At 33.7% G+C, this 14,165-nt stretch overlaps 1 protein-coding gene across 4 annotated transcripts in view; it reads left to right on the top strand.

Moving 5' to 3' along the window:
• The window catches only part of RNF4 (ring finger protein 4), an 80,252-nt gene that overhangs the window by 56,786 nt on the left and 9,301 nt on the right, over positions 1 to 14,165 (top strand). For all 4 annotated transcript variants that reach the window (XM_003773431.4, XM_012552373.3, XM_012552374.3 and 1 more), the window contains exons 5-6: positions 12,645 to 12,654; positions 13,365 to 13,524. In XM_003773431.4, coding sequence (XP_003773479.1) covers positions 12,645 to 12,654; positions 13,365 to 13,524 — 170 coding nt within the window. The remainder of the gene's footprint in view (positions 1 to 12,644; positions 12,655 to 13,364; positions 13,525 to 14,165) is intronic.

The following is a 14,165-nucleotide window of genomic DNA, read 5'->3' as shown; positions in this document are numbered from 1 at the left end:
TGTATAGTAAGTATTTATTAAAAGTACTGATTGATTTAGACAAATGACTTGCCCAGGATCACACAGCTAATAATTATCTGAGGCTAGATTTGCACTCAGATGACTCTGGGCCCTGTATGCTTTCTGACCACTGTGTCACCTAGTCCATCATTGAGTTTTTTTAAAAATGTTTATTTTCAGTGTTCTTTTTAAATTTTGAGTTTCATATTCTCTCCCTCTTGCCCATCTTTTCCTCACACACTGAAAAGGCAAACCATATGATAATTATATATATTAAATCAAACTAAACATTTCCATATTAGCCATATTGTAAAAAAAAAATAAAAATAAAAAAGATGAGAAAACTATACTTCAATTCGTGCTCAGAATTTATCAGTTCTCATGCAGATGTATAGCATTTTTTCATCATGAGTCCTGAATTCTCTTGGATTTCTGTATAGAGGAAAGTACCCACGTCTTTCACAGTTGTTCATCATTACAACAATGCTGTACATAATGATCTCTTGGTTCTTCTTTTTTCACTTTGTGTCATTTCATTTTGGTTTTGCCATGGTTTTCTGAAACCATCTCCTTATTATTTCTTGTGGCACATTAGTACTGTATCACGATCATATACTACAAGTTATTCAGCTATTTCCCAACTGATGAACCCTCCCCTTAATTACTAATTCTTTGCCATTATAAAAAGAGCTTCCATAAATATATTTGTACATATAGGTCCTTTTCCATTTTCTTTGATCTCTTTGAAGTATAGACCTAGTAAAGGTATTACTGGATCAAAGGGTGTATATATAATCATGTATATATAATCACTTAAGTGCAAGAGTCAATATTGGAAGTCAGATTTCCTGATAATTTCATTTCTTCATTCAGCTTATCAATTACTTGTCAGTCTATTGTCTTCTGAGCTATTACTTTAGGACTCTTTTCTTCCATAATTTAGCATTACCTTGCAATAAAATTGCTAATATTCACTTATGTCCATGTATTTTAGCTTTTTGAATTTCTCTTAAAGAGCTAGAAATTGATTATAAAATAAAATATATTAGTTGGAGTGACAGCATGGCGGAGTAGGTTCAGTGAATCAGCCTTAGAATCAAGAAGGAATTAGGAAATACACCTTAGGACTTAAGCTAATATTCTGAGGAACATTTAGAGGTTTGTGATTTCATAACAAATATTAATAGGTACTTTATAGGTAAATGTGATCATATTGTTTTGATTTAGCATTTGCTAGATTCTCTTGGCCCTTGTCATACCATATGGCCTTGCCTAGTTTTTATTACTGAACATTTACAACTTTAGAAGGGGATTACAGTGAATGATTTGTGGAAATGTTACTTTAAAAATAAACATTTGGCTGACCTACATCTAGCTTCTCTCCTGAGCCCATAATGCAAGTCAGCTGCCAATTACTGTTTTCCAAGCAGGATCTGAGTAACCTATGGCTGCCACCTGATGCTTTCTCTCCTTTGTGACTCTGGGCTAGTGTGTGAGATAAGATGGGAGAGGCTCTTTCTGTCTTTTCCTCTTAGGATCAACTGCTAAAGTTAAACGGGGATCTTCAGTTTGTGATAATATATTCAAAGTTGACTTTAGGAGGAATAAGAACAAGTTTGTCTAGTGAACTCTTATAAAATTAGGTGTGAATAAATTACAAAATTTTATATTTATAAGGTTTTAAAATAGATACATTCCATGTAATATTGTCCCTTCTAATTTTCAATATAAAGATTCCATGATTTTCAAACAAGTTTTTCCTGCAGCTCTAAGAAATTATAATTAACATAGGCAGGTTATGTTAATTGTATAATTTAATACATTTCAAAATATTATGCAAGTGAAAATTATAAAATCATCAAAGGGCATGAAGTGAAATCTTATTCCTGTGCCCGGAAATACCTTTTAACTAATTAAACATCAAATTTATTAAAAATGGACAGATCATCATCTGTTATTCCCTAAACTTGTTGGGATATTTTAGGACCAAATTTAGAGTTAAGACATAGTGTCTTATATGTACACTTGGAAAGTGTACGTATAAGGAAGAAAGAAAAATTTATGACACTTCTGCAAAGTTTCCTTTATTATAATCTCACAACATCATTTTCTAACTAAGCAAAGAAATATTGCAAAAAGAAGAGTGCTTAATTCTCCAGAGCTATAATCAAGTCTCCCTAAGTGATGAAAGCTGATGAAAACACATCTGGGAATAAAACCATTAGTTTAGCTACTATAAAACCACTTTCTTAAAGATCCAGCTATAGAACTCTTGTAGCCTCAATAAGTGACTGGATTTTACTTGATGTAAAATTAAAATTGTCTTGGATTCTTTTTTTTATTTTTACCTTTAAGTAAGTTTAATTTTGCTGATGGTTAGGTGATAGGCAAAAATGGTGACAGGGTCTGACACACTGAGACTGTGGGTGGGGGGTGGGGAGGTGGAGAAGGGGAGTATAATTCTAAATATTTTAAAAAGTTAAATCTTTTTTATTTATTTGTAAAGTATAGGTATTAGAGTAAATTATGTAAGGCCTCTTTCACTTCTAATATTTAAAAGTTTTCTATTTTTCTTAGATGATAGGCAATTTGCTGAATTGAGTTAAATAATTTTTCTGAATTCTCAATGTTCTTTCTATTCAGGCTTCTGCTAAGTAACAGAATAGGAGTCAAATTGTTATGCTTCTACCTTCAGGAAGGGCTTCTGTCTTTGACTGTTATTATGAATCTGTGATGTGTTTCTGTTTTCCTGGGATAATCTGACCCATGCATAGCCATGCATAGTGAAATAAGCTTACATAAATTAAGGATTAGAAGAAATAAAGGTGCAACATATATTAAAGTCTGGCAAATTCTAGGTTTGGTATTCAGAAGTTGCAAATGATAGGAGGGAGACAGATCCTGACCCCTAGGGCCCTCCATTTTGTCATCTCTGAAACTCAGGATTTAGAGGAGAGAAGGACCTACCTTTAAAATTCTTTTAGTCCCTGGATTTTAGGATCTTATTATAAGAAGATTAATACCTTCAGACTTGAGATTTCTATTAGAGGAATGTCTTATGAGATTATGGGAAATTAAATATTTTAACATCTTTTTGTTCCGCTGAACTGCTATGCAATCTTCCTATGGGACCATCTCAAATGAGGGACTTTGGTAGAAATCAGTGTCATTTTAATGCAGAATTTTATTTTATTTTTGCAATTTTCTTTATTATTATTATTATTATTAAAGCTTTTTATTTTCAAAACATATGCATGGATGCTTTTTCAACATTGATCCTTGCATGGCCTTGTGTTTTAGATTTTCCCCTCTTTTATCCCACTCCCTCCCCTTAGATAGCAAGTAATCCAATATATGTTATACATGTTAAAATATTTGTTAAATCCAATATATGTAAACATATTTATGCAATTCTCTTGCTGCACAAGAAAAATCAGATCAGAAAAAGAAAGTAAATGAGTAAGAAAACAAAATGCAAGCAGACAACAAGAAAAAGAGTGAGAATGTTATATTATGATCCACACTCAGTTACCATAGTTCTCTATCTGGATGTAGATGGCTTTCTTTTTCACAAGAGCACTGGAACTGGCTTCAGTCATCTTATTGTTGGAAAGAGCATGGCCATCAGAATTGATTGTTGTATAATCTTGTTGCCATGTATAATCCTCTCCAGATTCTGTTCATTTCACTTAGCATAATACAGAATTTCAAAAGATAGCTTAAAATATCACTACATACAACTAGTCAGTGGCTAATTTGTGCTGCTGTTGTTGCTACTTATTAAAATTTTTTTTTTTTTTTACTAAAATTATCTCTAACTTTTTACTAAATTACTAAATTTATTAAATTACTAATTACTAAAGCCATAGCATTTATATGATTCTTATGAAAGAGCAGATGTAAAATTTTGACATAGAGAGGTGAAATTAACAAAACATCATATAGGTAATCAGTAGCAGAACTAATTCAAATCTAGGACCCATGATTATAAGTTCTGGTCCTCTTTTGTCTTTGAGTTCTGAAAATCTCAATTTTAGACCCAGAATAGCAGGCCTTCATTCTGCAGATTTCACTACCAAGATCCAGTGCTCTCTTTGCTATGCAGTCTACTTATTTACTGGGCACATTGGAATATATAGAGAATTCAACCATAACAAATATTTCTTCATAGTTACTTTCTCTTGTAATGTAAGAATTCTTCCATTGTTTTTCTTACATTTTGATCCTACTTCCTTCCTTTAATTTTCAATTTAAAGCAGTCTTGATCAGATTATTGTCAGTTCTCCCTGTTGGTAATGAATTATTATACTCCCTTAGTCATCCTTTCTCTCTCTCTCTTTCTCTCTCTCTTTCTCTCTCTCTCATACACACACACACACACACACACACACACACACACACACACACACACACACACAAATATTCTTTGACTCTAACTTATGTTTCATTTATCAACTACTAGCCTTATACTGGAAAAAATACCTTCTGCATCTCCATGGCCCTTCATAAGTTAAACACTAGAGTATATAAAAATCATCTCTGATGGGATGCTTCCCAAACTACATTTCCAGTCACCCTATCTTTCTATCAACCAGTCCTTTATTACTAATTGTTTGCTGTAATCTCCACTTGAGTGTTTCTACCTGTGTCTCAAATCAAAAATTGATTTACCCCCAAAATCTATCCCTCCATCATCCTTCTCCATTCCCCCTCACATCATCACCCTTCTAATTATGTAGTCTGTTTCCTTACATATAAAATGGAGATAATATTTATACTCCCTATCACTTTGGAGTGATGAATAAATCATTTATAACAACCTCTCGACTTAATTGTCTTTTATTTTTTCTAGTTACATAAAAGGATAGTTTTCAGCATCCACTTTCATAAGATTTAAGTTCCAATTTTTTCCTCTCCTTTCCTTTGAATCCTCTCTTACCCCAAGACAGCAATCTAATATAACATATAAATGTGCAATCATATTAAATATATTTTCACATTAGTCATGCTATAAAAGAAAAATCAGAACAAGAGAACAGTCTGGAGAAAGAAAAAGCAAACAAAAGAGTGAAAATGGCATGCTTTAATCTTAATTCAGATTCCACAGTTCTTTTTTTTGGCATGTGGTTAGTATTTTCCATCATGAGTCTTTGGAATTGTCTTAAATCATTTTATTGATGATGTTTGGGACAAAAAGACCTACCCAAATTGACTACTACCGAGATCACTCCTAGAAAGCAGAATTATTTATTAGAATCTCGAGAAGCGGACCCCATCCTAGTCTGCGAGCCAAATTTCACAGCAGGATAGGGCCAGAGCCTTGAAAGTACTTATAGCTTTTATACATTTCAGACAAAGAATCTCCCAAATTCCTCTCTCTATATGTTATGATTGGTCACATAAGTCTGCTGTTCCCCTAGTTGGTCAGTGGAATGTAGTAGACAAGGTGATAAACAGCTTCTTTGACCACATTGGACAATGGAATATAGTACAGGTCTTATTTAAAATCATGTGACTCCGGAGAAGCCAAAACTGAAGCCTATAGGCTTGATCTACTTTAGCTAACAATTTCTGGTCAATATGTGCTGTAAGTTCTTCACCTTTTCCCACACAATGAGAAGAGCTAAGTCTGTCAAAGTTGATTGTTGCAAAGTGTTGCTGTTTACTGTGTACACTGTTTTCCTGATTCTACTGATCTCACTGAAAATCAGTATGTAAGTTCAGGATTTTTTGACTACTCATCATTTCTTATAGCATAATAGTATTCCATTACATTCATATATCACAATTTGTTCAGCTATTCCTCAATTGATGTGCATTCCCTCACTTTCCAATTCCTTGCCACCACAAAAAGAGCTGTTACAATATTTTCATGCATGTGAGTCCTTTTCCCTTTTTTTTATGATCACCATTAATTAGTGGTATTGCTAGCTCAAAGGGTATACGGTTTTATAACCTTTTGGGTATCGTTCCAAATGGCTCTCCAGATTGATTAAATCAGTGTATTCATGTCCCAGTTCCAGTTTTCCTATATCCTCTCCAACATTTATCATATTCATTTTCTGTCACATTAGCCAGTTTTTGATAGGTAGGAGATGATAGTTCAAAGTCGTTTTAATGTGCATTTCTCAAATCAAGAGTTATTTAGAGCATTTTTTCATATGACTCTAGCTTTAGTTTCTTTATCTGAAAAGTGCCTGTTCATATCTTTGTATTCTTGTAAATTTGACTCAGTTCTATTTTTCAGAAATGAGGCCTTTTTTAGAAACACTGGCAATAAAAAATACTTCTCAGCTTTCTGCTTTTCTTTTAATCTTAGCTGTATTGCTTTTTTTTTGTCTAAAAATAATTTAATGTAATCAGAATTAGCCATTTTGCATTTCATGATGTTCTTGTTCTCTTGTTTGGTTATAAATTCTTTTCTTCTCCATAGGTCTGACAAGCAAACTATTTCTTGCTCTCCTAATTTTCTTATGGTATCACCCTTTATTTCTAAAGCCATGTACCCATTTTGATCTTATATTGGTATAGGGTATGAATTGATGGTCAGTGCCTAGTTTCTACAATACTATTTTCCAGTTTTCCCAGCAGTTTTTGTCACTTTTAAATGTTTGATAGAATTCACTTGTAATCTATATAGCCCTGAAGATTTTTTTTTTTAGGGAGTTTATTGATGGCTTATTTAATTTCTTTTTCTAAAATGGGTTTTTTAAAGTATTTTCCTCTTCTGTTTATCTGGACAATTTATATTTTGTAAGTACTCATCCATTTCTTTATTGGTGTACAAGTAGACAAAATAGGCTCTAATAATCATGTTATTTTTCTCTTCATTGATGGTAAATTTGCCCTTTTAATTTTTGATATTGGCAATTTCATTTCTTTTTTTAAATCAAATTAATGAAATGTTTGTCTATTTTATTGGTTATTTTGTAAAACCAGCTTTAGTTTTATTTATTAGTTCAGTAGTTTTCTTTTTCAATTTTATTAATTTCTTCTTTGATTCTTAGAATTTCTAATTTGGTTTTTAATTTGTACTTTTAAATTTAATTTTAAATTTGTACTTTTTCTTTTTTACTTGCCTGCCCAATTCATTGATATCTTTCTCTGTTTTACTTATTCAGGCATTTAGAGAGATAAATTTTCCCCTAAGAATTGCTTTGGCTGAATCTTTTAAGTTTTAATATATTATCTCATTGCTGTCATTGTCTTTCAGGAAATTATTTCTATGATTCATTTTTTGAGCCATTCATTTTTTAGATTATTTAGTTTCCAATTAGTTATTTTAGTTTATCTTTCCATGGCTTTTTATTACATGTAATTTTTTATTACATCATGATCTGAAAAGGATGCCTTTAATATTTTTGCTTTTCTGCATTTGATTGTTGGGGTTTTATGCCTTAATACACAGGTCAGTTTTTGTGTAGATGCTATGTACTGCCAAGAAAAAGGTATATTCCTGTCTGTCCCTGTTCAATTTTCTTCAGAAATCTGTCATTATTTAACTATTCTGAAAATGTATTTACCTTCTTAACTTCATTCTTGTTTATTTTGTGGTTAGATTTATCCAATTCTAAGAGGAGAAGATTGAGGTCCTCCCAATAGCATAGTTTTGATGTCTTATCTTTTCCTGTGACTCACTTCTCTGAAAATCTGGATACTGTGCCATTTGATGCATATATATTTAGTATTGACATTATTTCATTGTCTGTAGTATCTTTTAGCAAGATGTAGTTTCCTTTCTTATTTCTCTTAATTAGCTATATTTTTGGTTTTGCTTTATCTGAGATCGGGAATGCTACTCCTTTTTTAACTTCAGCAGAAATATAATATATTATGCTCCAAGTTTTTACCTTTACTCTATGTTTCTCTCTTTGCTTCAGATGTGTTTCTTGTAAACAATATGTTGTAGGATTCTGTATTTTAATCCACTCTGCTGTTTGACTCTATTTTATTGGGAGAGTTTATCCCACTCACATGCATGCTTAACAAATATAAGGCGAAAATAGTATGCTTTTGTCTACATTCATTTTCTGTAGTTCTGGTTGCAGATGGCATTTGCCATTCCACATCTCTTGGAATTATCTTGAATCACAATATTGCTGAAAAAAGCTAAGTCTATTATAGTTGATCATCACACAGTGCTGCTGTTACTGTGTACAAATGTTCTTCTGATTCTGCTTACTTTACTCTCATTCATATACCATAACTTATTCAGCCCTTCTCCAACTGATGAACATCCAGTCAACTTCCAGTTCCTTGCTAGCACAAAAAAAGCTGCTACTAACTTTTCCCTTTTTTATGATCTCTGGGATACAAGACCCATGTTTGACTGATTCTTGATGTCTCAATCTATTAGCTTCCATTTGTCCAATTCTGATTTTTTAAGGAATGATTTTCTTCAGTTAGCTTTTGTACTTTCTTTTCTCTTTGGCTAAATCTACTTTTTAAGTTAAGGAATTGTTTTCTTCAATGCATTTTTTTCCCTCCTTGGGCCAAATTGTAATTTTTTAAGGAATTGTTTTCTTCAATTTTTGTCCTTTTCCAAGTTGTTGACTCTGTCCTGCATACTTCTTACTTCTTTCCCCAGTTTTTCTTTTACCTTTCTTATTTGGCTTTTAAAGTAGTTTTTGAACTTTTGGGGGGCTTTAGACCAATTCATATTCCTCTTTGAGGTATTTTATTCTTTTCTGAGTTAGCAATTTGCCTGGAGGCTCCATCGCTGGCCTGCTGTGCCATAGGGGAAGGAGATCCTGGTCTGTGCTGTGGCCAAGAGCCTCCCACTGGCTTGTCTAGATACCATCTGCTCTGAGCAGCTCTCTTCCTTTTACCCAAGTGGGGCAGACCTTTCCTAATGTTCTTCTGATAGTTGAGAAACAGTTTTATTCCATCTTTTTCTAGATTCTATCACTCCAGAATCTGTTTGAAGGCTTGATTTAGTGTTTTTTAGGGAAAGTAGAATGAGCTCAGTCAACTTCCTGGCTTTTCTCCTCCAGCTTGGCCCCACTGTCCATAAACTTTTTTTATAAAGTGACATCATTCTAATCAAAATCTTTGACAAGAGTCAAATGGCTCAACTTCAGAAATGTATATTGTTTTAATTATGTCCAGGACACTAAAGAATGATGCATTATCACCCTTCTTTTGATTGCTCCCTAAGAACTCACCAGGCCTTTCAAAATCTGAGTTGAAGTTGAACCTTTCTCTATCTATTATTGTATTCCCTCATTGAGAACAGGGACTTTTTATATTTGATTTCCCCCCACCACTCCCTTAGCAAAATACTTTGTACTTAGTAAAACCTTCAATAAATGCTTTTTCATTCATTCTTTCATTTTTATTGGAATGTATTATATTACATTTTATACGTGATCTAAGAAGACATCATAGTCCTCAAATAGCCAAATTTGGCTTCCCTATAACTGCCAATAGTGGGGTTTCTTTCCTTATACTTGACAGGACCTAAAAGCTCCTCTTATTGCTCTATAGAGAATGCTGTCTACCCCTTCACCTCACTTCTCACTATGCCTCCCCCCCCAACCTATGGGGTTATAGGGGTAATGATCTGAATAATTATTAGCTCTCATAGTTCTACTTTAATTTATTCAGCTTGCTATCCTTGTAAAACCAGTCAACAAGTATTTATCATATACCTACTTTGTGCCTCTGGGCTAAATACTAGGGATAGAAAGAAGAAAAAGGATTGTAGTGTTCAAGGCACTTATGTTCTAATGGAAGTGATAACATGTAAATAGAAGTGGAAGAGAGACACTTGGAGCATAGGAAAGGCAACCTTAGAGGAGAAGGCAACAGCAACTGGGGAACCTCCCCCCGGTTCCCCCCTTAGGAGGTGAGTGCTTATTATTAGCCCCATTTTATAAAAGGAAATTGAGATGCTGTTGTACAGCTACTCCGGCATTGTACACACTGTTGTATGGCTCTCAGAGCCAGCTGTGTGCAGGATGCATGGGGGAGGGGAGGCTTGAATTGTTGCCATTGTCTAGGTTGGAGGTGATGAGAAGCTGAGCTATGGAGTGGTGGTCCTGTGAGTGAAGGGAGGAGAAGCACTTGAGAATTAGCATAGAGAAAGAAATGATGAAATCTGCCAGTTGGGTATCTGGGGTGATAGTGTAAACTTGGGGGACTTGAAGGTGGTGGTTCCGTGGAGAGTGATAGGAAAGTTCAGAAGAAACCCTTTGAGAGAAAGGATAATTCATTTTTTGATGCCCGAGGGGGATATCACTTCATGAATTATTTCTTCCATTTTCTCTAGCTACTTCTTTTTCATAAATCATACTGTGAAGGAGTATTCCCCCAGCCTTAAAATAGATATGAAGATGACATTAATCTATTAGTGAGTGCCTATAACACAAACTCATCAAGTTTCAGGAGAACTTTCCTTATTACTCAGACTATCTGTAGTTCAAATGAAAACATTAATCGTTTGAGGTTCCATTTAGAAATTTCTCCTGACAGGTTCCTAATCTTCTGGGATCTTTTGAAATGACTAATTTTCAGCCATCCTATCTGCTTAAGTATTTTATTTTAAGAGTTAGTTTGTTCAGCAATAATAGCTTACCTCCTTTTAATTCCATTAAGAAATTGTTATACTAAGTTAGCAAACAAAGGCTTTTTAACTAAGATATTCAGCTTTCTCATTTACTTCTTTCTCACTTGTGTTGTCAGAATCTGATTGCTTACTTGACTGTTTTCCATTTTTTCCCAATAGTTTTTGTCAAGTAATGCATCCCCCTGTAACTACAATCTTTGGAACTCAACATTTTTTGAGAACTTTTGGTTTCCAAAAGGATAGAATAGAGTTTTTTGGACTTTGTTACTTAATAAAGCTTTTTTTTTTTTCCTTCTTGGAAGTTAAGAATTGTTGTACCCTACTTAATAACTTGTCAGTGTGAGAAACTTTTTTTTTTTTAATAACCTTTTATTTACAGGTTATATGTATGGGTAACTTTACAGCATTAACAATTGCCAAACCTCTTGTTCCAATTTTTCACCTCTTACTCTCCACCCCCGCCCCCAGATGGCAGGATGACCAGTAGATGTTAAATATATTAAAATATAAATTTAGATACACAATAAGTATACATGACCAAAACGTTATTTTGCTGTAGAAAAAGAATCAGACTCTGAAATATTGTACAATTAGCTTGTGAAGGAAATCAAAAATGCAGGTGGGCATAAATATGGGGATTGGGAATTCAATGTAATGGTTTTTAGTCATCTCCCAGAGTTCTTTCTCTGGGCGTAGCTGGTTCAGTTCATTACTGCTCCATTAGAAATGATTTGGTTGATCTCATTGCTGAGGATGGCCTGGTCCATCAGAACTGGTCATTATCTAGTATTGTTGTTGAAGTATATAATGATCTCCTGGTCCTGCTCATTTCACTCAGCATCAGTTCGTGTAAGTCTCTCCAGGCCTTTCTGAAATCATCCTGTTGGTCATTTCTTACAGAACAATATTCCATAATATTCATATATCACAATTTATTCAGCCATTCTCCAACTGATGGGCATCCACTCAGTTTCCAGTTTCTAGCCACTACAAAGTGCTGCCAGTGTGAGAAACTTTTAACTATTATACCACATAAACTGTGTGCCTTTCTATATTGATGGTGGTTTTGAACTCAAAATGATCTCAAGGTTGTCAGATCTGTCTATTCGCTCTCCTAAATAACTAACTTTGTAATCACATATATCATTATTTATGGAGATTTAGCAAGACCAGAATCTTTGTTGAACATTTATATCTAGCATTTTTGTCTGGCTACCCATGTAACAAATATTAAAACTAAGTATCTTTTCCTTTACAATTAAAGTTTATTGGATTGATAGTGGTTAAAATAAGTGCTCTGAATTAAACTGAATTGACAATTTGATAAATACCTTGTTTTAATTTGCCATTGATTAATATTGGTGATGGTAAACAAGGTATAACAGTTTAAATATCACTGAAATGACAAAACATTTTAAGCATTAAATTTTATAAGACTTCTTGGGTTGTTTTTGATATTGTGTGTGTATGTGTGTGTGTGTGTATTTTTTTCCAATTTTTTTTTTTAAGTAAAGGGGGTGAAAAAGAGAAGATTTCTTCATAGAGGTAATATAGCAATTCAGAATCTTAATGCCATGTGCCAAGGCTGAGATGAGATGGGGTATGGATGTGCAAGAGCTTACAAAACTTTTTAGGTGCTAAAGACTGCCAATTTTTGTTCATTATCATCATCATCATTCCCTAAATTTGGTCATTTGTAGACAGTACCCTTTTCCTTTGTTGCCTTAATTACGGGTTTTGTCTCATACGATCATAACACAAGTCTGGAACTGTAATGACTCTCAAAGGCAGTGAAGCCCCAACACCCATATTTTAAGGAAATTGAGGTCCATAAATAATGATAACTTGCTAAAGACCACATAGAAAGCAAGCATCTCAGGTGGCATTTGAACTGAAGTAGTTTGTCTCCAGATCTAAGCCCCTTTCCATTATATCACTTCTTTCCTGTTCTGGAAATTTTGAACTTAAGATATCCTGTGTTACTTTTTATATTTTAAAAATATATAGTTATAAATGCTTAAAATCAAATTCTAATCACTTCTTTTTTTTTTTTTTTTTCTTTCCTGTTCCTTACAAGTTTGTTGAAGGTAAGTAGCAACATTTCACATTTAATCACATCTTACAGAAAAACCTTGACTCACAATGTTTTAGCATTAACAGGGCTTGAAAAGAGGTCCTAAGGGTTCTTAGAGAATATAAAAAGAGAGGGTTGTTGTTAATCTTGTTCATAGTCAATGAAGCTTGGTACCAAGAAACAATTCATATTTGTAAGTGGCTAATATTGGTTTAAAAATCTGATTTTCTTTCCTTATTGCAGAATCCTTTTTGTAAGTCTAAGAAGGTTTAGAAAGCTTTTGTAACACAAATTCAGTCCTGAATCACTGTTAGGCTTTCTTAGAAGCCTTACTAAAAATTTCTTGCTGAGATCTCTTATCTCTTTGACCCTTTTCTAAGCATTAGGCCTTGTGACTGGCAGAAGACATGTAAAAAGTGGTTTGGTGGTGAGTTTTTCCTAGTTGGAAAATTTCTGTGCAGCAATGAGGGAACTTGACAGGTCAAGGAAAAGTAGCTTGGGCTTGTGAAAGAGGAAGCCAAGAAAGAAATTTCTGGAGAACTTGGGGCAGTAGCATCGATATGTGATCAGATAAGACTGTTATGTAGAGAAAAATAATCCCAGAAGCCATTAGCTGGGTTTTATTGAGAGAGCTTACTAAATATTAGGATAGGACCCAGCAGTGACTTATCCAGAAAGGGCTGGAACCCTAACAAATCTTCTCTTTCTCAATTTAAATTTTAGAAAATCGAAGACAAAGGAGAAACCCAAGGATGAGTCGAGGGCAACCTGACAGCTGTGTTTTAAGTAGTGATGATGAAGAAACAAGAGACAGTGATGTGTATGTGACAGAAAATGCATCCCGAGAATCAGTTGTTTTGGAAGAAGAAACATCAAGCATAAGGTATGTACTCTGATAATTTCTCTAGATGTGTGAGGTGTGTGTGTGTGTGTGTGTGTGTGTGTGTATGCCTGCAAATACTTAAAATAAGCATTTAATTTTTTGAAAAGTACCAGTTCTCAGGGAGAGCATTAAGTTTTATGTCTAATTTACTTGATGATTTCTTTGTTTATTTTAATTGAATCTTTCTCCTCATAACTAGTGTCTGGGGATATATGAATTATGTCCCTTTAAGACCTTTGATTTCATTAATGTAAGTGCTTCCTCCAAGGTAGTTATTAATACTTCTATACCTTAGTAATTAATTTTTGTGAATTGCTATGGCCAAAGAAATTATGGTTAGCCTTCAGATAATGAATGCTTCTGTACAGTTGTGCAGGCTTTTGGACCACTGACGGTTTGTCATGATTTTCATGCTTGATATTCTTTCTAGCTTTTTTGGATAAAATTTACTTTGTTGCCTTAGCTTTTAAGAACATCAACATAAGATAATGAGACAACAAAATTGTACTTTGTAGGATATTTCAAATATGCTTAGGTGACTATGTGATCTCATTAAGGTTGAAACTTCTTTCGGTACTACAGATCATAAACATTCCTTGCCTCCTTCTGTTGAAGTCATCCATGTCTTCCCATAAATCTTC

This window comes from Sarcophilus harrisii, chromosome 6, assembly GCF_902635505.1.
Source record: "Sarcophilus harrisii chromosome 6, mSarHar1.11, whole genome shotgun sequence".
Lineage (NCBI taxonomy): Eukaryota > Metazoa > Chordata > Mammalia > Dasyuromorphia > Dasyuridae > Sarcophilus > Sarcophilus harrisii.
Note: the sequence above shows the minus strand (reverse complement) of the source record. Positions and strands in the feature narration are given on the sequence as shown.